Here is a 23,778-nt window from a genome sequence, read left to right on the forward strand (position 1 = left end):
TACCATATACATGGTCATCAATCACACTTGGAATGCTCAGGGTGAGAATAATAAATAAACAGACACGGAGGGAGGGAGGATGACGGTCTACATCCAGACATATTGTTCGTATGCGCGAGTCAGTGAGGGAGAGAAAGAGAAGAGTCTGACTATGTGATGCACGCAGAGAGGCTCCGCTCACAAATGACACTTCTCTTCTCCTCCACATGGAACAATTGGATCGCAATGCGCCTCTCGTTCCCGCGCGATCACCGTCGTCTGTGAGGGTCCGAACACGCGCAGACCTGTCACCTGTGAAGGGCGCATTTGGATTTTTTTATTTTTTATAAATATCATTTTTAAAGGTTTCATTTCTGTGGATTACAAGAAGCGGTCTGGATCGTGAGGACTGAGAGGGTCAAGTGAGCGCAGGTATCCAACAAGTGGATGCACGAATTTACTCGTAGGAGACAAAACCCTGGAACTAAAAATACAAACTGTGAGTGGACTCGTAACCTACTTTTAATTTTGTTTGTTTAACCAGGTTACAGTACAGACACCAGCGCTCATTCGCTTTGCCACAGATGTGGAGCTCGTCTTGATTAATAGTGAATTACATGTGTGCGCATTATCTCGCTCTGGAGTGGTCTCTCTCTCTCTCCCCTCTCTCTCTCTCTCTCTCGTGACTTTGTGTGTTTTAGTTCTTGCAAGCAAATAACAAAAATGCAATGAGGTGAGACCGCCTACTCGTCCCTGCGCTCCATTAATTGACCAAAAGCGAGATTGAGACGGACACGCTGCGGAATCCACCGTTTGCCACTACAGCCCTCTTCCCATCCACTCACTTGCTTCTCCGTTCCCTCGGTGACCGTGGGCGGAAGTTGTGGTCATCTCCATAGACATTTCTGTATGTCGAGGGCGCAGGTGACAGCCAAAGGTCGCAGTCATGCCGATGCATCCAGTCACCTCCACGTTGATGTACCGGGGGATCTGCACCATCCCTGACATCCTGTACAGCGCACCGGTCAACCTGCCTGAGGACGAAGTTGAAGGTGAGATGGCACCTGTTCGTGTGTTCACCTGTGCGGCTCTTCGAGTCTCTTCGAGTGGCGGGAGTTGGGGCCACTGTGTGTGATCTGTGGTCCGCTCTATGCGGTGGAGCGCATTCAAACAGGCGCGCGGTCAGCACCTTGGACAGCGCTTATAGATCTGACGGTTCAGTCCGCGAGGAGAGATTTTAAAGTAGTTGATTTTCAGTTTTAAACAGGTTGTTTAAATATGTTGTTTTTTTCCACATTTCCTCGCCTGGTCTTAATATTTGAACTGGGTTGTGGAGGAATAATACGGGTCACATGCGCTCTTAGGTCAGAGGGTGTTTGGTCAAAACGAAAATGAAGTGATGTTGCTTGTTTCATAGATAAGCTGGTTCTGATGGGAGGCAGAAGACATAAAAAACATATTTTCTGGTAACTCTCCTCTTGATTAAGCAAATCATTTGCAAATAATCACGGTTCATACACACTGAGTCTTCTCTGCAACACATACTGTAAAGTAACACTCTCCAGCAAGCATGCAGACACATGATGAACTATTCTGAGCAATTTTCCCCCATATATTCTGAGAGTATATTGCTGCCTGGAGCTCTCAGTGATGTGAACCTGCGACATCTGTATATTACCATGCAAAGGTCATTTGGGCATTGCACGACTCCCAAAGCTTGAGCACTGCTTTTTAGCTGCAGTGATGTTGTAACATAGCTGACATGTCTCTACTGAAGGATTTTTTTTTTTTTAAATCTCTCTCACTCTTCTCCTTTGCTCTCCTTTTTGATTATGTTTTTGCTTCAGAGTCAGATTTGCAGTGTTCACTGCACACCAGGTGTCTTTAAAAGTGTTATAATTCTGATTAGGGTCTGACTGACATGTATGTGTGTGAGTTTCAGACAAGCTGAGTCTTGTGAGGTGTCTGTCAGTGGGTGCTGGTGCAGAATATTCCAGGGAGAGAGCAGAAATGAATTGCTAATTGAACCTGAAGTTTTGCACACTGTTAAAAATGAAGCAGAAAGATAATGAATTGGTTTTACCTCCAAAAAAAATGAAATCATAGCACTGGAATACAGTGAATGCCACATGGGTGTCAATTATCCCTATGCACTTTATACTTGTATGTCTCTCCTGCCTGTGATAAAAGGGATGTGTCAACATATCAGCACCAAAAGTGATCTGTCTATGACGCCATATCTATGACTATAGCATTGCATCAGCTCCTTTGTTTCGTTTCCAGAAAATCATTTCAAGATATTTTTTTTTTTTTTGCACTCAAAATAATTTTTAGCACATAGAGAAAATTAAAGACATGTGACTAATACATCACTCATTGAAGAGGAAGCGTTCTGTTGTTGAGACAAAGTCATCTCTGTTTCATTTCCAGCCTCCCACTTGAAATTTAGAAGCTTTGGGTGCAATAAAAAGACAACATTTCACTTTGAGTTTAATTACTCAAAACAAGTTGTGCTCTGTTGCTGCAGTCATGTCACATATGAGCTTTAGTGCTTAACTTATAATGACAGTCTCACTGGAAAGGAAATAGGTAGCTTTGCTGAGATGATAGAGGAGCACAGTAAGTTAACAACAGTGGAAGAGCCTTTGTCAGCTACCGTGAGCAATGGTGATCCCGTGAAAAGGATGTCAGATGTTTGATGTTGCTGATGTTGACACCAAAAAGTACACCGAAGATTCAAAGCCTTTTCCTGCCACATATCACAAAAAAGGAATAACATGAATGCGATAGAGTAGAGTGTTAAATGTTACTGAGATATATAAGAGGCAATATTCTGTCAGTTATTTATATGAGCAGCTGAATTTGTTATTATATAATATATATTATACATTATTATACATCTACATAAAACATTTAATGAATGTGTTTCCGTTCAGATTCCTCCTTTTACTGAGGTTTCCACTACTTTTACCTTGTTTTAAGGGTGAATTATTAAAACCAAGGCTTGAAGGACAGAGGCCGCTGTATCATGTATGGCCTGTAAAGCAAAGTGATTTGGAAATTTACAAAGAACTATTATTTCATCGATTTGATTAGAATCCCCTTTTCTTTAATATTCTGCTTCAGTTTTTTACACGGAACTGTATTTCTATAGGATTTCTCTTTGAATTAGTAACTTGATACTGACGGCACCTTTCACACAGCCCTATCATCTGAAGTCCAAGCTAAATCTGATAGCATTTGTTGTTGTGGTTTCATAACTCTAAAGTAATGCTTATCAGACCTCTCTGACATCTAATTAACCCAAACATAATGAACACCGCTACTATACTCTTCTTTGTCTGTGGGTAACATATCATTTAGTAGTAATGCCTTCTGGTTCAGCTTAATTAATGTGTAAGTAAATGAGAGAAATACCATGAAAATCATGAAACAAAAAGAGTGTCACTGTTTTTAAAGTAGTAGTAAAGCCAGTTTTTTTTAAATAAAACACACACACAAAAAACGTAATGTTGTTAATGTGCCAGATACTAAAGAAGTCGACAGGCTCTCAATTATAATATGTAATTAATTATGTTAGGACCTGTCAGTCAGCTGTCAGACAGCTGTGTGGTGTTTCATCAGCGGCTCGCTGCTCGATCGACAGTCTCTTAGTCTCGTCATCATCTCTTGGGAGACATATGAGAACTGGCTGGAAGTGTGGAGTGTCTCATGCATCAGCTCTGCCGTCAAGGAGACAGGGCTTTGTCACAAATTGAAATTGCACATTAGTCAAGGTGTGTGTGGAAGAGCATACGTATAAGGACAAAAGGCCTGGCCCTTTGGCACGCTTTGGCCATGGATGTGATTTTCAGTTCTTGGCTTGTACCACCGAGAGAATGGACCAAATGGCGGCACACTTTGAGGACGAAGAGGCTGTCAATGGTTTAATCGGAAGAAAACCCTATTTTTCTTGTGCTTGATAATCCTGTGTGTGTGTGTGTGTGTGTGTGTGTGTGTGTGTGTCCATAGTAGTTGGTGGGGGTTGGTAGCAAGTACCTTAATGTACAATCATGTGAGCAGAGCATAAATTGAATTGGACTCCATATTTTTCCATTTCCCCTCCTACACAAGAGAGAGGAGCTCAATATAGTTTATACCTCCTCACCTCTAAAACACACACTCATGCACATTCTTGTGCTGCATTCTGCATGTGGTAGACATCACGTGTTCCCAAGCCCCTTACCCATTTTGTACCTCCGCCAGTCCCTGCAGGGCCATCTTATTCAGATGAACCATGACTCTCACACTCACACCTATATTGGATACCCTAAATTAACCATTAATTTAGAAAATCCTATTGACTATATCCCCAATCTGCATGTTTTTGGACTACGGAAGGAAGCAGCAGCACCCTAAAAAAGCCCCTGGTCAAACCTAACCCTAAAGCAAACCTTCTCTCTCCACTCCCTCTACTATCTGTTAGGGAAAAACTAGCCTTGCAAGATCAGCAAGATGCCCGGATTCCTCAGAGTTAGGAGGTCTTGTGAAGTCTTGTGTCTCGCAAGAAACACAAATTACTTCAGGGCACCACACACACATCCTCTAGCGAGGTACCAGCTGTAAGATCAAGGCAGCGATAGTGTTATCTTAGTCCTTCATCATGGCAGAGACCATGCAAGGGACCACACCTGTGTTAACATTGGTCCGGCTGTTTTTGAACATGCAAAAGAACGACAATGAATGCACATGGCCAGGAGGACAAATGAATGGGGAGCGTCAGTGGGGATTTTTTTGCAAAAGTGAGGATAAAGCAGTAGACCATGGATGGATGGATGGATGGATGTTTACGGTGGTGTCGTAAAAATATGAACTCAGAAACTGTAGGGGGAGCCCCGTAGAGAAAAAGTTGAAAAAGTGACCAGACTTGCAAAGTTCCACTTTAACCATCACAACTAAATGTCAAACCCTACCCTTAAAACTACCCCCAACCTAAACCTAATTCTAACCCTAACCTCTGCACTATCATTGCACCGTACATTCTCTGTATATGCTGTATAATCCACTGTACATCATTATAGTCACAATGCACACGTGTACATACTGTATAACCTTTCAACTGTATTAGAGTCTTATAGTTATAGCCTGTTCATAGCCTGTAAATGTCCTTAACAATAGTCATTTTTATTTTATTTTAATATACCACCCTGTATATATTGTAACATATGCTATTTTATTACTGCTTAAAGCACTTCTGGTTGGACCCTAACTGTATTTTGTTGCCCGTACTTGTGACATGTGCAATGACAATAAAGTTGAATCTAATCTAATCCAATCTAAAACCAAGTCTTAACCCTCAAAAGCACCAAAAACGTTGTGAGAACCAGCCAAAAATGTCTTCACAAGGAAATAAGCCCTTGCAGCCTACAGAAAATACAGACACAGGCAAGCATGCACTAATGCACAGCGTGACAAAATTACTGTTGGTAAAATTAAGTGGGTAGCCGACTTCCACACAGCCCAACAACAGCCCTGTTGGAGGCAGCTTCAAAATAGTCCCAGGGCAGAGCTTTAACAGCACTAACAGATCCCAGAGTGAGGCTCGTGTAAACCGACGTCAGAAGTTTTCTGTAGGCACAAGCGAAAGAGGGGAAAAGGGCAGAGTAACTGCATTTTCCAACAAGAGCAGTTAATTCAGTTTTGCACTAAAGCTCCATCCTGGCTTCCTTTAAGTATCTTTCACTTTCTTCTTACAGTTCTGTGCAAAGGTCTTAGGGCGCCGCCACCAGCTTTGTCGTTTTTATGTCTGTCATATCCTGTGATCATTGGCATTTCGATTGGAATGATGTGACTGAAAGTTGATCTTATACATATATGAGCAAGTTGTCAGTGAGTTGAAGTCATACAGCAGGTGTATATGACGCTCAGGCATTACTTGAATAAACCTGATGTAAAAGACCTTTTTCTTATCAATAACGTTAATTGGGTTCCTGGTTTGAGTGAGCAAAGGTTGTGCTCTTGTTCAAGTGCTTTTTGTTCCCGAAATATTTATTTGAAAACTGCATACATGTTTCCTGTATTTTCTGGATGTATTCCAATGCAGTGGTTGAGAAATAATTATACTTTATGGTCTTTATATCATAGCCAAAACAACAAATAATAATAATAATAGTGGCCAACGACTTCTGCAGAGCACTGTATGTTTAATGTACTAATGTAAGTGAATTAGAAACAAATGAAATGACAAAATGTTACACACCTTCATTCATTTTTTCTTGTGAAAATACATGTGGAAAAGGTTGTTGTTAGGAAGTCATTTAGTCCAAGAATTATTATTTATACAATGTCGTTGCTTACAGAAGAGAGGTGTACACCCCAAAACCCTAAGGCCCTCAAACTAATGAATTTGTGAATATCCAATAATAAAATCTAATGAATTCATTTAACATACATGAGCACACTGCTAAGAAAATGGAACAATTCAGCTGTTGTTCTAATAGCTGAGTTTTATACATAAAAACAGAAACATTATAACAATGCAATTAGTTTGAAAAGCCGCAGAAGCCAGAAATATGGAGCTCAAACATGTATTGCCCCTCAACTCATATGCTGCAAAGTAACAACACAAATTATAGCCTCAGTCATTTTATTTGCTTGCAAACGTCAATCTCCAAATGCAACACAAAAAGGAAAAGACAGACTGTTTGAATTGATGGACATATTTGAAAGAGGAAAATTTGGACAGAAAATCACATTTTTCACTGGTTGAATTGTCAGTGTGTACAGATCCATAAATACGATTAACGACACATTCTACCCCTCACTCTGGTTTCCAGTTTATTTGACAGTGATGCAGATAAGGCCTTCACGTCCATACCAAAGAAACATGAAAGTGAATGCGGAGTCAAATCTGTCACGGGCACCGCAGCATGGACAGAATCTTCCAAGGAGCATTAGAAACTCACAGAGTCACTGGCTGCAGTGATCAAAATCAATGCAGTCTATAAAGCCCCCTCTTCATTTGTTCACACTTGTGGGAGACTGAGTGCGGATTTCCTTGTCTCAAGATCAAACACCGACTGAGCTCTTTCAGCAGTGCTGTCACCACTGGTGATCAAATAGGATCCAGACTGGAAATTATCAATAACCAGTACATGGATTTCCATCACGTTCATTTGTAGTCACCAGACGATAAATCCTAAAAAAAAAAGTTCTGGGAATGAGTTCTTTTTGCTGATCCTGGTTAATATTTTATATTGTCCAATTATTTGGGTGATTACACTCAGTGATCTGCACCTCCACTAAAATATACCTGTAATCCATCCATTCATCCGTCTTCTACCGCTTTATCCTCCACATGAGGGTCACGGTGGGTGCCAATCTCAGCTGACGTAGGGCGACAGGCGGGGTACACCCTGGACAGTTTAGCCAGTCCATCACAGGGACAAATATACAACCACCCACTCTCACAATCCCACCTGCATGGTCAGTTTATAATTTTATAATTTACCTAAGCCCATATTGCATGTTTTTGGACTGAGAAAATGGGATGTATGCTCTATTTAGTCGTGTTATAACTGTTGGTGTCTCCTTCAGACATAGGCTAAGTATGCACTTTACAACACTACATAATTTTGTTGTTGCGTTTCATTGACATGCAACTGGGACCACTGTTTTACCATATGTTAGTGTTTCCTGTGGCAGTTTTGGGACTCTGCAAATGCTTTGACTGACAGCTTCTCATAAAAAATCATTGACATCCCCGTGTTCCTAATGGCATAAAATGCCTGTGAGGGGATCTTGATGTTGCTGCTCGACTCCTACTGTAGCTGCAGCAGAAAACATTGACTCATGTCTTTGCCCCGAGGCGGAGGGTTGACTTCCATTCCTTTGGAAATACTTACACGAATACAAATGAAGATATTTAAAGACATCAGCATCTGCTCGGCAAGACGGAAACTATACTCACAATGTATCGCTGGTGCAGAATCCGTGGGTGTTGTGGGGGTGCACTTCCAAGGGGGTCAGCTGAGACCATTATAAAACTTATGCTGCTGAAAGGATGATTTGGACAACACATAACAAAATGACCACTCATGATGGCAGTGGATGTGCTGGCTCATTTTCTGAAGTATGACATGTGTGAATAGCTCAGATGTGTTTACCAAAACCAAACACCTTTTCGTCGCTTTTGCTGGCTTCAGCTATTGACTGCTTTAAGCGAGGCTTTCTCTCAGGGAATGAGTTCAATTATTGTTTCCCTGTAGGGAAAAAAAAAAAAAAACTCATTCAAATTGAATCCCCCTAAACAAACGATTTGCTTTCCCTTGCATGGAAGAAAGCCCTCCTGTCTTTTACCAGAAGCAAAGAAGAAGAGATAATAAATAAATAATTATCTCACCAACAATATTGTAACACGAATGAAGAGAGAAGCTCAGTCTGGCTTCAAGTGGTTTGCCACTTTCTTCCTTTCTGATTGTTTTGACACTGTGGCAAACATTTACTCAAGACATCCTTTGTTAATGACGAACAAAGAAGAAAGACATGCAGCATCAACAGCATTGACTGCTGTAATTGCTAAATTATTCCAACGTTAAGTGCCTATAAAGCCTGCGACACATTATTTAGAAATAATGGTGCTCTCGTATAGTCACGACGGGAATTGCTGAACACAATATGCTTGGTGTTCAAATGGTTAAGTCACGTGTGAGAATACAAGGAATACAGACAGAGGGCTCAACACTTTTGTAGCAGACACATTAAAAACTCTGTAAGACTTACTTCACTTAGTAAAGTCATTTTATTCAATGTCAGCAAAGATGTCTCAACTTGTGTACTAGGAATTTTTGGAACATTTTTCCCTCACAATGTCATTGAAATAAAATACGGGGCACTTTACTGGATTCATCTTGAACATATTTCAAACGTTTGCAGGCACCAAAAAAAACATCCAATCCCATGACGTAAAGTGAGTGTAGTGGGTAAGTGCACATGTGGTAAAAATGAAAGAAAAGAAAGAAAGAAACAAGACAAGCAATTCCATTCATTTTGGGACCTGGTTCTTGAGATGTTTGGTACTGAGGAAACCTTTTGAACGGATCCTGCTTGCATGTGTTCTTATTGGGAAAGTGGTCTTATATTTTGAAATCCCACTAAATATAATAAGGTCAAGAAAAATAAATCCCACGTTGTGCGCCGACCATTCACATAAATGAAGGAGAGTCACCTTGCACAATCTGCCAGGAAGACGGGCACACGCAGGCAGAAATGGATTTTAGAATGGCCCTCTGTGTTGCATTACCTGCCTGGATGAGATGAGCAGCATATGAAAAAAGCTCTACTTGACATCGGTGGTGATAAAGATGTGAAGCAGAGACGAGAGAGAGTGAAGTGACCCAGCACAACAGCTGCCGAGCCACAGGTTGTATCAGTCCAGTTAAGCTGCTTCTGAAAGGTTTTTCTTTTGACATTTTGTGTTTTCAGTTTGTGTATTGATTGAAAAGTCTTTGTTGGAGCCATTCTTGGACTCACATTAAGTCAATAAGAGGTGCTCTTTGGATGGGAATGTTATAACCATGTTAAAGGAAAAACTCCAAGGTATTGTCTTTTAAACCATTAAAATGCCTTTACTGCAGTGGTATGGTCATGTATTTGCGGAGCCACACATCAAATGTTCATTATTCTGTGACATTTTCTTCAGCTACACAAGCCATCCCCACTACAGGCCTTTGTGATTATATATGTATACAAACAGGGGACAGCTAAACACAACTGAGGGCTATTGAACACACAGGTTTTAATGGGGACCTACATTTTAGGACGTATCTTCATATTTTTACTCTTTTTTTTAATGATTTTTCTGTGTACATTCAACTGTGGTTTATGGTTTTTATAATCTACCACTTTTCTGTTTTGTAACCAGTCACCCATTGTTGTCTTTTTATCTTCCCTCAATTACTTATACAGTACGTTGGTCCAAGTGTGCTGCCATCTGCTGGATTGTTATATTTTGGAACATTTGGAACACAATGGCCTCGGCGCGGCACAGTTTGGGTTGCATCTCCACTACAAAAAAAGTTACTGTACTTATTCAACGTGGGTCGAGTCATCACAGCACAGCTGCGTGAAACTATGGTGACTTGGATTAACACGTGACACACACACACGCGAGTGACTTGTAAAGCAGTTTTCAGTGTAACTGAATCAAATCACTAGAATCAGGTAATTAAGAATATTTGTTCAGTACTTCCTCCATGACCGGAACACAGACTCCGTCTGACACAGCGGCAAGATTTGTGATGCCAGACACCTGACTCCTCTGTGAAATATTGAGATTTTAGACATTTGCGTGGTCATTTTTGGAGATGAAGTGTTTTTAGGATTGTTAAATCTTTTTATCTAATCTACATCTACATTCGGCACAGTTCGGCTTGATTGTTGTGTCTGACGTCTCTGGAGCACAGACTCCGTCTGAAACAGTCACTGGACAGCAGAAAGGTTTATGCAGCTGATCATTGACTGCTTCTCTTTCCCCAAAATATTGGTTATTGGCCCTACAGGTAAATTTGTAAACGGACACTATAGCCAATGGATTCCAAGAATACGGTTACCCTGCCTTAGCACCAAGACTATAGATAATAGCTAACAGATAATTTAGTTCTTTCTAACTACACCTGCAAGCGCTATTGACATACATTATGTCTTGTTTGTTTAATGAGGTATTCAAGTTATAAACTGGGCTAATTAGTTATTTCTGTGTATCATCTCATTGTGCTAATCTAACTGGGAACTCATGGCTGTAGGCTACAAAATACAAAATATATATAGGTGCATGCCAAGACACAGTAATCTAAAATGTTGTCATTGTCCTGACACATTAACATCATAGAGACCAATTTTCTGAACGTCTGACACAAAGCCTTCATCAGTCGCTTTAATCTGCTGTGACGTCCTACTTTGCCAAATTGGGTTCTGTTGGAACGCATGTGGCACAGATTAGCCGGCGATATCATGAAGTGCTGTGATTATGGCTGTCAGGTAGGATGAAGTTAAGTCATTTATTTCCATTTTGATCGATTGCTGTGAAGGAGTGGATGTAGCAGACTTTATTACCTGTGAAATGAACTGAAATGAGTTCTGGAGGGTGAAGTGCTTTTTCGCACAGGTAATATTTCTAACGTTTGATGAACACTACTAAGTTGAAAATAGGCAATAACAAAATCCAGTCGTATAAAAATGGCATCCATAAGTGAGTACATACCTAGCTGATGTCACAGTCTTGGGTAAGCTGCATTGCAAAGAAGAGGCTTCTCATCATATTCATCTGACCTTTGTTTGAGGTGCTTCTCATGGGTTTTGTGGATATTGGATCCAGCTCAGCTTGGCATTGACTGTGATGATGAAAACTTGTAGCTATGGTAAAATATTGAGACGGATCAATAATTCCCCTTTCCTGCTGGAAAGGAACAAGTGAAAGAGAATCAGAGAATCGCTGACTCCAATCAATCAGGATCAAGTGGGAGTGACGGAGCTGGTTAAGGGAGTGTTTGTTTTGTGGTAAAAAGCACCACAACTTCTCCAATGTTTATTTCTCTCTTTCAGTTCCTCCTTGTGGTCTTAAAGTGTTTTAAATTTCAGAATCCAAGGAGACGTTTCTGTCCTAACCCAGAAATTAGATTTTTCCTTGAGACACAGATGACTAAGACAGTGCCATATATTCTCTTTTAATACTCTCGAGCCTTGTTAGAATCCAGTTATGGTAATATTCAAATCGTCTTGGTTTCCCAGGCTGGCCCATCTCCAGTTAAAGATGGATTAAGGTTCCTAGGGGTGTTTAAAAATAGTCCCACTGTTCACACACATGTACACAGCAAAGCTTTGTTGTTCCTCACACTCATAAGGTCTTACATAAAGAGTGGGTGTGCTGCAATTATGGATCCAAAGCAGTGTCGAGCAGATGCAAGTCTCACTGAGGCAAGGACGATCTCTGCCTGGAAAACCACTCGGAAGACACCACAGAAGGCATTAGGCACTTTTACTGATGCTGAATTAAAATAGGTGTAAAACGTAGCTTTTTTGCATGCATCGAAAATCTCTTCCATGTAATCTGTCCTTTATTAGATTGATTTTTTTCTGATGTGTGAAACCCAAGATGAACCCGGCTTTATCTTCTCGAGAGAACAACAGTAGAGACAAAGTGAATGTCATGTTCTGAGCGTATTTGTTCTCTATTTGCCTACACAAATGAGTCCCACTTGCAAGAGAATCCTGCGTTTGTCTTGTGCACACAGTTCTGCCGGCATCTCTATGCTGCGGCAATGATCCACTGCACTTCATTCATACACAGCAATGTATGGAGGAGAGTAACGCAACGAGAGTGCACCGCACCTTTCTCTTGTGGGAGTGCGGCTTCAGATGTTTGTCTCTCGTGGCTCACAATCTTAACTTGGGCTTTTCATCTTCTGTCAGACCACGCCACGTGGGACCGCATAGCTTTGCATCTTTGAAGGCCAGCAAGTACCTCTCTAACTTCAAAGCAAACACCACATCCTTTCGACAAAAATATCCACACCTCCCTGAGTGGAAGATGCAACACCAGCACCAGTCATGTTAGGTTGGCTTTAAAGAAGACAGAAGCAATATATGCAAAAATAAAAAAGCCACTTCCAACACTTAAAAAGCATAAAAACATAAACAAACATAAAAACAACTTGATCTCCCAGAAATCACATTTATATGTAACTAGTATGCAACAGCAAGTATACGTTTTGAGGGGAAAAAAGGACATTTTCTCTTATAATGAGGAAATGACAATTTACATGTCTGCATATTTGTATATCTCTTGTCGAACAATATCCACGTTCAGCGACAGCAGTGTGATTCAACTGTGGAGCTTATAACTTGGCATCTAAAAGAGCTGTGTTGAGAGGACGCGTATATGGCTGGGCTAGGACAAGTAAAGTCCATTTTGTCTTAACACATCGTTTAATGACATAGTTGTTGTTGAAAGTGTCTTGAGTCCAAGTCACCAAGAAGAGTTGAGTCCAGGTTCAGACCCTTTACCTCAGAATCACCAGAATCTTGCCCTTTTTGGCAAAAATCTGGTTAAATCTTTTTTTCTACTTTTCAAAAAAGAAAAAAAAATCAATATAAACAAGGAACCAAGTAACTAATGTACGAACAATTACCTTTGAGAATTGTCATCTTTTCAACAAATATTTTGATATAATCAACTTTAATTTAAATCTTTAATCAATGAGCTTTGGTTTGAGCCTCTGAAATGTTTCTTTGTTTTATTTTCTTCTGTTCATTCCCCTAGTTTGAAGCGTGGCTCAAACAAAACTACCAAATTGATAATGTCACCATGGACGTTGGGAATTCGTGATTGTTTCATTGCTTCCTCTCATTCTATGCACCACACAGAAAAAGAGAAAAACAACAAAAAAAAACGACTTATTTGCAGCATGATATTGTTTTTAATGACGCATGGGTTTGTAACTCACTGTGTTTTGCTGCGTTCAAGTTAAACTTGTTAACTTGTAATTGCAACATGGGAAGTTGTGTATCGTGACCCAGGAGCTGTGAGTAAATGGAGAGTTACTATAGCGGGTTTATAGTTTTCAAACGATCTCATCAGTTAACAACCACATTTATCCAATATATTCATATACAGGGTCCAACATTTGCAGAATGTGCTCAAATACAAACAATATTTATATTTTTAAAACAATATACTGTATATTTGTTTACAATAGACCCAGACCTTTCAATTGAATTGCAAGGCTATATGACTGAGGTGACATTTTACCAGTTATCTATTAGGAGGATTTGTTTATTTATTTTTGTATGTTTTTATTTATACTTTGGCAGCGCACTAATTTGCAGGAAGGAAGAGAAATCTTTCCTGCTCGCTTAAAATAAATCTTTTACAAGTGACTACAGGGGTGAAGTGTGAATCTAAAGCATTTTGGGCACATGGAGCGTTGTTGCTTCTCCTGTGGATAATTAAGAAAAAGTGATATCCCATTGAGAGTTTATGTGGAAAAAAAAACATTAGTCAGCATCTTTTGTTTGATAACATTTATGTTTAGATCCCGGCTTTTACATTTGATTATCACACGGTCAGCCAGAAATTATATATTTTTTTTATTTCTGGATACAAAAATGTATAGTATAAAGTCCATCCATCCATCGTCTACTGCTTTATCCTCCACATGAGCATTATGGGGGATGTGTGTCAATCTCAGCTGACATCATAGGGCAAAAGGCGGGGATACACCCTGGACAGGTCGAGACAACAACCATTCTTTCTCACGCTCAATCTCGAGTGTCCAGTTAACCTCTGCTTGTTTTCTGACTGTGGAAGGAAGCCAGAGGACCTAGAGAGAGTCCACACACAGGCAGAACATGCAAACTCCACACAAACCGAACCTTCTTGCTTTAAGTCAACAGTGAAAACATTTTCTACCACTTTATCCTCCACATGAGGGTCGCAGACATGTTATTATATAAAACAAAAATACCAAAACAAACACAACGACAAAAGAGTCTATTTTAGCAGCACCTCTCCCCATTTTCACACCGGGTCGCGACCCTGTGTCTTCTTGCTGCAAAGGCAGGTGCTATAAGTATAAAGTCACTCCATAGTGCCAGCTTTTACTGTTTCAAATGTTTGGGATGTTTTCGTCGATGTTGACCTTTGATCAACAAATAAAGCCCATAGAGGAGTGTTTCGGCACCCTGTTTTTAAGTGTTTGTGTTTGCAACAGGTTCAAGTGTCTGCTGGGAAGCCCCCTCTTTCTAAAGTAAACAGAGGGAGCGGAGACCTCAGGTGGATACTGAGGTGTTGTTATTCTATAAACAATGAAATCAAAGATCACTGCAGGAAAAAAAGGCTCGCGCCTCTCTGTGATTCAGAATTTACCTCCTGCAAAACATTTTGCAGAGGGGAAACGTTGTGAAAAGTAGCTGCTGAGCATGTCATGGTTTTATAAATTGCATGCCCAGATGTAATGCACTTTAAAACTGCCAAGTTCTCTTGTTCCCATGGCACATTTTCTGTTCTGTGGACGTTTGCTTGATTACAGCCATTTTCTAAAGCCTTGCTGGGGACGTTATATACACACAATGACACGGAAACTGTTTTCTGTCATCAATTAAATTTTTGTTTACCCGCAAAAACATTTTTGTCACAAATTGTCACACCGTGCATTTTGGCTTGAGGCTTGGCCAGTTGTCGCTGTAAATCGTCAGAACAGTAATTCACATTTGTGAGAGAATGTTTTTTTAGAATTTCACTTTGATCACGCGACAGCGGCTAATTGACTGTAAACAAAGAAGGCAAAGAAATGTATGACGATGATTTATTTTATTTTGAACATGGAACAGGCACATAAAATATAAATGACAAAACAATTGTTAGATTAGATTAATTAAATCATTAATCTAAATTATACATGTTCAAAGGAGAGTAGGAAGAAGTCAAAACTTATCAGGACCCGCCCCTTCTCCCTGCACCAATAATTTATATAGCTATTTCATTTTATATATATCTTATACTCGATTAAACATCATTATTATTATTTAAACATGTTAACATTAGCAATATCATCAGACATAAAGTATACATTTTGTAGCAACAGTGTTTACGCTTCGTTTTAATGTTTCACTAAAAACTCAGTATTCGTTTTTCATTCAAGACCTTTTACATTTTTTTTTCATTTATAATGTTATATAATTGCTAATGTATATTCTTTTCATTTACAATTTCTTCCTGCAAACCTTTTATTTCAGATAAAGACATTACAAATATTACATGTTATTTTATGAAACTTTACATCTGCATTATCCTTAACTTGAGGCTCTGGGTCAGTGTGAGGCATCTTTTGCACTTTTAACAGTTTTATTGTTGTTTGGGGATGATTGCTCTTTATATCGACTTGTTGTTTTTGTTATTGTTGTCTTTCTGCTGCTCCGATGAAGTGTCTCCACTTTTTCATTTTTAAATTATGAAGCCAGTGTGGCGAGAGTAGAGGCAGATTGTGAACAGTCATCTTGCAGAGTTGAGAATCGTTGAACGACGACTGCAGAGGGACTGTCACAGTTGAAAAGTGAAGAATGGCAGCATCTTCAACGCTCATCAGCGTACACTTATAATAAATGAAGTTGCTGCGCTTAACAGACATGATTTATCGACCATAATGAATACATTAAATAACAAATATGTAAACACCTTGAAGCATCTTTCATATCACCATCACCTTGACCATCAGGGACCAGATCAGCTCTAATTCAACCCTGTCTCATTAAAACTATGTTCCCCAAAAAAGTAGAACGTTTGAATTCCTGTTTTTCTAGTTTTAATTCTTGAAGAATTTTCCCACACAATACATTTTGTTTATGACGTATTAATAATACATTTATTTGGAGGCGCCTCTCTGGGCACTCGAGGACACCGTACAATACATAAATAAATAAAAACACTAAAAAAGAAATAAGAAACAGATAAGACAATGTAGATAGTTAAGTGGGGTAGGCAGTTCGGAATAGGTGAGTTTTTAGTCTTGATTTGAAGAGTGTGAGAGAGTCCAAGTTCCTAAGGTCCGGTGGGAGTGCGTTCCAGAGTTAGGGGGCAACAGTGACATAGTTCACATGCAGTTATCATAACTGCCATTTCCCAATTTTCGTTTAAGAGAAAATAAAAAGAAAAGAAAAGAAAATCCTCATAAAACAAAATGCAGTTTAATTATTAGATTGCGATGTGAAATACAAATTCTTTGTAAATCCACATACCTCTGTCAACACCTTCATTCTGGAACATTATTCAGTTCTGCATAGATTAACACTGTGCATCATTTCTGCACAGTTACCTGAGACATTCATGAAAACCCCCTACTCTAGCAATGCCAAAGAAAGTAAAAAAGTAAATCCTTCATCCACCGTCTTACTCAGATCTGCCCCTGCCCATGCTTTCTTCCTACGTGAACCATACGGCACCCTCCATCAAAGTTTCAAGAAAATCAGTGAGGGGTTTTCACATAATCCTACTAACGAACGTACAACACACACACACACACACACATACAGATTTACAGCAAACCTTATCCACCTGCCTGATACATCAAACTAAGAAAGAGCGCACACTAACAAGTCCTGGTGTTCATCAAACATCTGCGTCCCTTTGATTTACTAAATAATTAACATTCTTTACCGTCTACAAGTGTATTACGTCATTCCAGATGTTTTATGATGTGGAAATCTAAGCTTTCAGATTAAATGAACCTATTTAATCGCATTTACTTTGATACCTCTTAAGAAAAGGGGTTGAGTTTTCTCTGCTGTCTGTGTATTCTGTTCAGGAAATGCTGGGCTGATGACGCTGAGGGAAAACAGCAGAATTCTACACGTTCTCAGCGTCATACGTAGCCAGAACGTATTTCTCACTGGGCTGTTTTAGCATTAAAGCTCTTCAGATGTTGGCAGTCAGTTGAAAAAGTCTTCATAGGTTTGATTCATCGCCATGAAATTTGAATTTTCTCTCAGAATTTGTCTGACAGCTGTAGATTCCCTTACAGAAAATGGCTGACATACAAAACACATAATCATTAACATGATCATTATTATTTGTGTAAACTACCTCTAAGCAAAGCACAGAACTAATGTGTCTCAGTTACAGTTAATAATAATAACCAGATAAGGTTATTCCCATTTACTGGGAATACAGTTGAAATTGAAGGCTTGGATTTTTATAATTATGTTGTCCAGTAGGGAAACCAAACCAAATGTTGCTCTTCGGATGAGCAAATTCATAGGTTTTATTTGTCCCCATTAAAAATTGGAAAATACAAAAAGTGGTCAGCATGTACTGGCCTTTAAATCAATTACATTTCTCCTGATTTCAGCTCTTTTTATTTATTTATTTTGGCTATTTTTTCACCATTTTGCTGGTGGGATTTATTATCCTAAGCTCCCAACCCACATATGACTATGACTCAAGCATTGATGCGGCATAACAAATGTGTCTTCAGTGCCTGGACCTTTTCCCACTTTCATATTCTGCTCTGCTGTAAGACTAAACTTGTGTGGTTGTGTGGTTGTGTGTGTGTGTGTGTGTGTGTGTGTCTTTTCTGCAGAAATCCGAGAGGCCTTCAAAGTGTTTGACCGCGATGGGAACGGATTCATCTCGAAGCAGGAGCTGGGAATGGCCATGCGCTCCCTCGGCTATATGCCAAACGAGGTGGAGCTGGAAGTCATCATCCAGAGACTGGACATGGATGGTGAGCTTTGATTTTATGGGCTTTGCTCCTCATTTGCCAACAACACTGGACTGCAGTGATAGGTAAAGAAAAAACAATAAAAAAACAACACCAGATATCCTTCTTTTCTGCAGGCGATGGCCAGGTGGACTTTGAGGAGTTTGTCACTCTTCTGGGCCCGAAGCTGACAGCAGCTGGGTTGCCAGACAAGTTCAATGGCACCGACTTTGACTCTGTCTTTTGGAAGGTACTTGTTATTCAGTCACTCATTTACTCCCAATTAGAGAGGAGACAAGCCAACAGAGTCCCAGTGCAGAAACATTCAGACTTTTCCACTTCAGAGGTTTAGATTCACAGGAAATGTCTCCATCTTGAGTCTTTGTGTGTGTGGCACTATAAACGTAAAACCTCAACAAATTTGTTTACCAACACCTTGCTAGATAAATCAACCACTCACTTTGATAATGGGATGGTATTTAATAGGAAGGAGGCTCATGTCAAAGCCGCGTTGGTTGTTGTGATAACGCCACTGGAGCGGCTATCACAGAGCGAAGCTCCAAACCTGGGTGCAAAACAGAAAGGATTTATGGGAATTTGTAGTGCAATCGGTGCGCGGAAAAAGAATGACAGCCAAAGCCACCTGCTGGGAGAGTCGAGAAACCTGGGGGATTGTTGAAAATGCTGCATAGCTTCACATAACATTATATAACAGGATAGTAGTATCAGTAATGTGCTGCTGACTGAGAGTCCTGCAGATTAACTGCAGCTCAGGCTGAGCTGAAAAAGACTAATAGATACACTTCGGAATTCTGCTTGTATAGGTTTTGATCTTGGTTTTGATCAAAAACCAAGACTATGGTGATGCCAGTTACTCCCATCACCATAAATAGACATTTATTTTATTATATATATATTATATTTATTTTTACATAAAAAGGTTCCTTTTTACAATATATGTTGATTTGCAATTTGTGAATCATAACTTATCTCACAGTTACTTTGCAGAATATGATTTTTCATGCAAAATAAACAGGTAACTTCACTATAGATTAAACCAACAGTCCAGTATCCACAGAATAGGGATTCAAAATGAGCTCAATGGGCCAACTACACCACTATAATTCTACTCACAATATATTTGTAATTATAATTACCATACTGACACCGACAGCAGCCACACTTTATATAATAACATAATTTCTTTATGTTATTATATAATATATGTTATTATATTATGTATTTTTTACATTTATATATTTTGGTCACTTCTTGTCCAGCATATGAACCACATATTTTCCATTTGGGAATACAGCTGGGGAAATTGTGTAATGTCTTTTTCCATACACCTTTATTTATGGTTCCCTCACCTCAATACATGTGTGTAAATGCCTCTGTGTGTGTGTGTGTGTTTGCATGTGTGTCCACCAGCCTGTGCTCAATTACATGTATGTGCGTGTGTGTATATCTCCAGTGTGACATGCAGAAGCTGACGGTAGAGGAACTGAAGAGGCTTCTATATGACACTTTTTGCGATCACCTTTCCATGAAAGACATCGAGAACATCATTATGACCGAGGAGAACCACATAGAGAATCCAGAGGACTGCCAGGTGGATATAGACAGTAAGAAATATCTATATACACTTCATTTTCTTCCTTTTTAAATACATTCACCATGTTTTTTCTCATGTGGAGTGTTGAATTTCACACATTTTAATGACTGCTATAACATTTTCTAAATGTTATTTCTCTTCAAGCAGCATTTTTAAATTTCATTTGCTTTCATATTAAATCATAGGAGGTGGGTTTCCAAAAGTTAAGAAAGTCATAAATATGTGCTGTCTTATTGATGATATGGGTGAAATGGCTGTAATATTCGAGCACAGCATCTGTTATGAGCGACTATGTGTGATCAAACATTACATTTATAGCAGTGTAAATGTATTGTCAAAAACTGTTTCCATCCCCTGAACTCATACATAATGGGGCCAGAATCTCAGGACCCCCTTCCATTGAACATTGAACATATTATCATCTTAATTATAACATAATATTACCTTTATTGCTTATTAAACTGCAACTAATGCTGCCGTACCTCTGTCATAATCACCTCAGGAATCACAGAGCATTTAGGTTGCTTTTTTTAAACGTAGAGTATATACAGAGGCTATAAGAATGTGCAATATAGAGTGTGTTATATCCGTTTGTTCAGCACGACCTGGACAATCTGATAAAAAAAAAATATATTTTGAGCAAAAAGTACAGAGTTTAAAAAGTACAAAATGTGAAAATCGGATTTAATTTTGGGAATTTTGAAATACGCCACAGTTTATAGTTGGCTTGCCTCATTTTTATGAACAAAAATAAAAGAAAAACAGTCTTAACATTTTATATCAAATTAATCATAACTTTGACTCAACAACACATAAAAAGACGGAAAGAAAAGCATTTCATAAAGCCTCAATTTGTGACCTGTGACACCACCCCCAGGATGTCCATATAAGGAGTTGTGTATTATTCCCACATCAGTTTACCAAGGGGTCACCCAATTGACAATGTAGTAGTGATTATGCAGGTTTTTTTTTTTCAGATACCACATTACAGATCTCACCCTCAAAAATTCCTCACTATCATTTCCATAACCAAATTTAGCAATCAGTTATAGACAGAGATGCCAGTTACTCCCATCACCAGCCAAAATAGATCATAATGCACTACAAGCAGCCATCCGCAGTGTATGACATGATGTGTTTAGTAATTTGGGCAACCGTGCACAGCAAAACCACGGCATTGCCATCCACCCCATTGCTTCCTCCTCACCAATAGAAATGACTACGCTATTGCTAAAGCTCCATCCACCCACACAGACTCTGCATGGAGAACCCCATTCTCTGGGGCTCATTTGAAAGTCCTTGTCGGAAATGCAGAAAATCCAACTGAAGCAGAAGCAAAGGCACGTTGAGGGAAAGTTTTTCACACGGTGGCAAAGTTAAAAATACCTCTTCATTAAAAAACAAAAATGGAATTTTCCATTAATGGTTAATTTACTGACAGTTTCACTTAACAATACTTTGCTTCTTATGTGGCTTTTAGTGGTCATTTTATCATGTGTAGATTCAATGACTGTTGTAGCCGTTACAAGCCCATCCAACAATTCCATCCTTAACTTTTTTTTTTATTGTTGGCAAGACACAGACAACAGCAAATTATAAGCATTTTGAAATCAGGCCACATGGCAATGCAGTTGGTCGAACTTATCTCTAACAAGATGGTTCCAGGTTTAAATCCCTTTTCCTTTCTGTGTGAAGTTCCACGTTCTCTTATTTTCTGCGTGGGTTTTCTCTTGCTACTACGGCTTCCTCCCACAGTCCAAAGAGATGCAGGTTAATTGGAGACTTGTAGAATATATTCGAGAATTAACTGCCCACAAGTGTGATTGTGAGTGTGAATAGTTGTTTGCCTTTTGGGCCTGTGATGCCCTGTACATGCTTTACCCTGCCTCTCACCCAAAGTCATCAGGGACTACCTCCAATTCCCCCCACAAACCTATAAGTATCATCAGCAGAGAATGAATCATTTGTGCAGAAAAAAGGCTGAACAGAGAATAAGAAAGTTACATTAAATGCCTTGTTTCTTCTGCTTTTCTTGAACGTGCATTGTTTAATATACCAGTCAGGTACTACTCAATTTGTTGCTCCAAGAGTCCAATCAGCATTTTAATCTAGATGTGGTTATGCAGCATACAGGTGTGAAAACACAATTTATTGGCTGTGTTCTGAACTGTAAGGTTCTGTGATGCGCTCTTTCCTTTGGACATTACTATCAGATGTTGTTTAATCACCAAATAACACCTGATTCAATAGACCTTCATATATATATTTTCTTTTTCTCTTTTCTTCTCACATTTCCTTCCCAGGTTCCAGCCCGACGCAGCAAGTCAAGCAAACATGCGTGCGCAAGAGCCTGATATGCGCCTTTGCCATCGCTTTCATTATCAGCGTCATGCTCATTGCAGCCAATCAAGTGCTGCGAAGCGGCATGAAATAGAAGCTGCTGCATGTTCAGCCTTCACCAGTAGCGTAAGGCTCCTTTACAGAAACATGACTGTGTAAAAGAAAACAAAAAACAAACAAAAAAAACAACAACAACAAAGAAAACAAACAAGAAATACTACAGACAATCATACAGCTGTTAAACATATGACTGCATGAAACTGAGGTCACCAAGGATGCGACATGTGACAGAGACATTTTAACAGCTTGAAGAACAACAAGGAGAACGGGACCTCACACAAAGAGACAACAGCGTGTATGAACAGCTGACTATACATATCACTCTTCATAATAAAACATTTCCTATTCATTAGCTACGTGCATTTGAACAGTGTTGCATTCACTATGGTGGCAGCTATAGAGAGAAGTGTAGTGACTGTCCAGTTGTATATTTGTCAGTGTACCATGTGGTTTATTATAAATGAGTAGAAAGAAACCTTGTTACATATTGTAGGGACACTGGAGAAAGAGGTGTGGAGTGTACAGCTTTGTGCAGAATCTTACATGTGGTGCAACATTGTTCGAAAAACCAGTGGGAAACAACAATAGCTTGGATTTGCAGGGAGTTGCATGTACTTGTGTGGATAATGTCATTGACAGGGCTTGGGTCTGAGCAGTAGCTATGGTGCAGGGGTGAAGCCAGTGTGAATGGACAGGTAACTGGCTGGAATCTCCTCTGTGTCCACACTAAGCCTTTGCAGGCCTCAGACGATTACCATCATCTATGCATGAAGTGCATGGATTTAAACAGTTGTCTTGACACATTTGTAAAAAAATTCTTATCAATGTTAGTTACCATTATTAATGTGTAACAGAGCTGATTTCAGTTACTTCATGACAACTGTGAGCAATCGTTTGTGGTGCAGGGTTATCAGCAGCAAAAACAAAACAAAACAGTAAAGAATACGACTGCATGAAAAAGAAGGGCTGCTTTAGCACATGCTCATAAAAATAATTTTGGATTTTGGGATTGCTGAACTACAGACCTTTTGTCTCACGAGGGCACCTGATGAGCCTCTCTTACTGCAACCAATGACTTCAAGATGTGTCACTCAACCATTAAGAGAATATGCATCAAAACAGATCTAGCTGGTACTGGCTATATAAATGTGCAGGAGTGTGTGTGTGTGTTGTTTTTTTTTTTGTTTGTCTTAAGTAGTTGCTGTAGAACAATAACTGTGTGTAAAATAGATATATCACAATGAATTGACATGATTCTTCAACAACAGAAAACCCAATGGATGTTGAGGTCAGAAATGTTTCTATTGCACTTTTCAAATTAGGGTTTTGGCAATACAGCAGAGACACCGGTTCTGATGTTCCAACAGGGAGCACGTCTCCTCTCCTGTGAAAAAAGGATCAGACATAAGTGGAGTGTCAGAAGGTGCCTGTCTCATTAGAGTCACACAAGGGGCCAAATCGTGTAAACCGTTGCAATAAAACATTAATATGTGTTTTGCACCTCATTAATTTGTATAGTTTGGATCGTTGTGCTTGCATCTGGTTTTGTGTGTT

The 23,778-nt window shown here is 39.4% G+C and overlaps 1 protein-coding gene across 1 annotated transcript; it reads left to right on the forward strand.

Moving 5' to 3' along the window:
* Window positions 1-657: 657 nt before the first annotated feature.
* On the forward strand, window positions 658-23,209 carry LOC122769073 (calcium-binding protein 7). Its single transcript, XM_044025349.1, has 5 exons — window positions 658-1,031; window positions 18,090-18,233; window positions 18,347-18,459; window positions 19,684-19,834; window positions 22,128-23,209. The coding sequence occupies exons 1-5, from the start codon at window positions 926-928 to the stop codon at window positions 22,256-22,258; spliced, it is 645 nt and encodes a 214-aa protein (XP_043881284.1). The 5' UTR covers window positions 658-925; the 3' UTR covers window positions 22,259-23,209.
* The last annotated feature ends 569 nt before the right edge of the window (window positions 23,210-23,778 follow it).

This window comes from Solea senegalensis, linkage group LG5 (assembly GCF_019176455.1).
Source record: "Solea senegalensis isolate Sse05_10M linkage group LG5, IFAPA_SoseM_1, whole genome shotgun sequence".
Taxonomy (NCBI): domain Eukaryota; kingdom Metazoa; phylum Chordata; class Actinopteri; order Pleuronectiformes; family Soleidae; genus Solea; species Solea senegalensis.

Coding starts and splice junctions, on each gene's coding strand:
- LOC122769073 (XM_044025349.1), top strand. CDS start 926: ATGCCGATGCATCCAGTCACCTCCACGTTGATGTACCGGGGGATCTGC. Junction 18,234..18,346: donor CCAGAGACTGGACATGGATG/GTGAGCTTTGAT, acceptor TCTTTTCTGCAG/GCGATGGCCAGGTGGACTTT. Junction 19,835..22,127: donor CTGCCAGGTGGATATAGACA/GTAAGAAATATC, acceptor TTTCCTTCCCAG/GTTCCAGCCCGACGCAGCAA.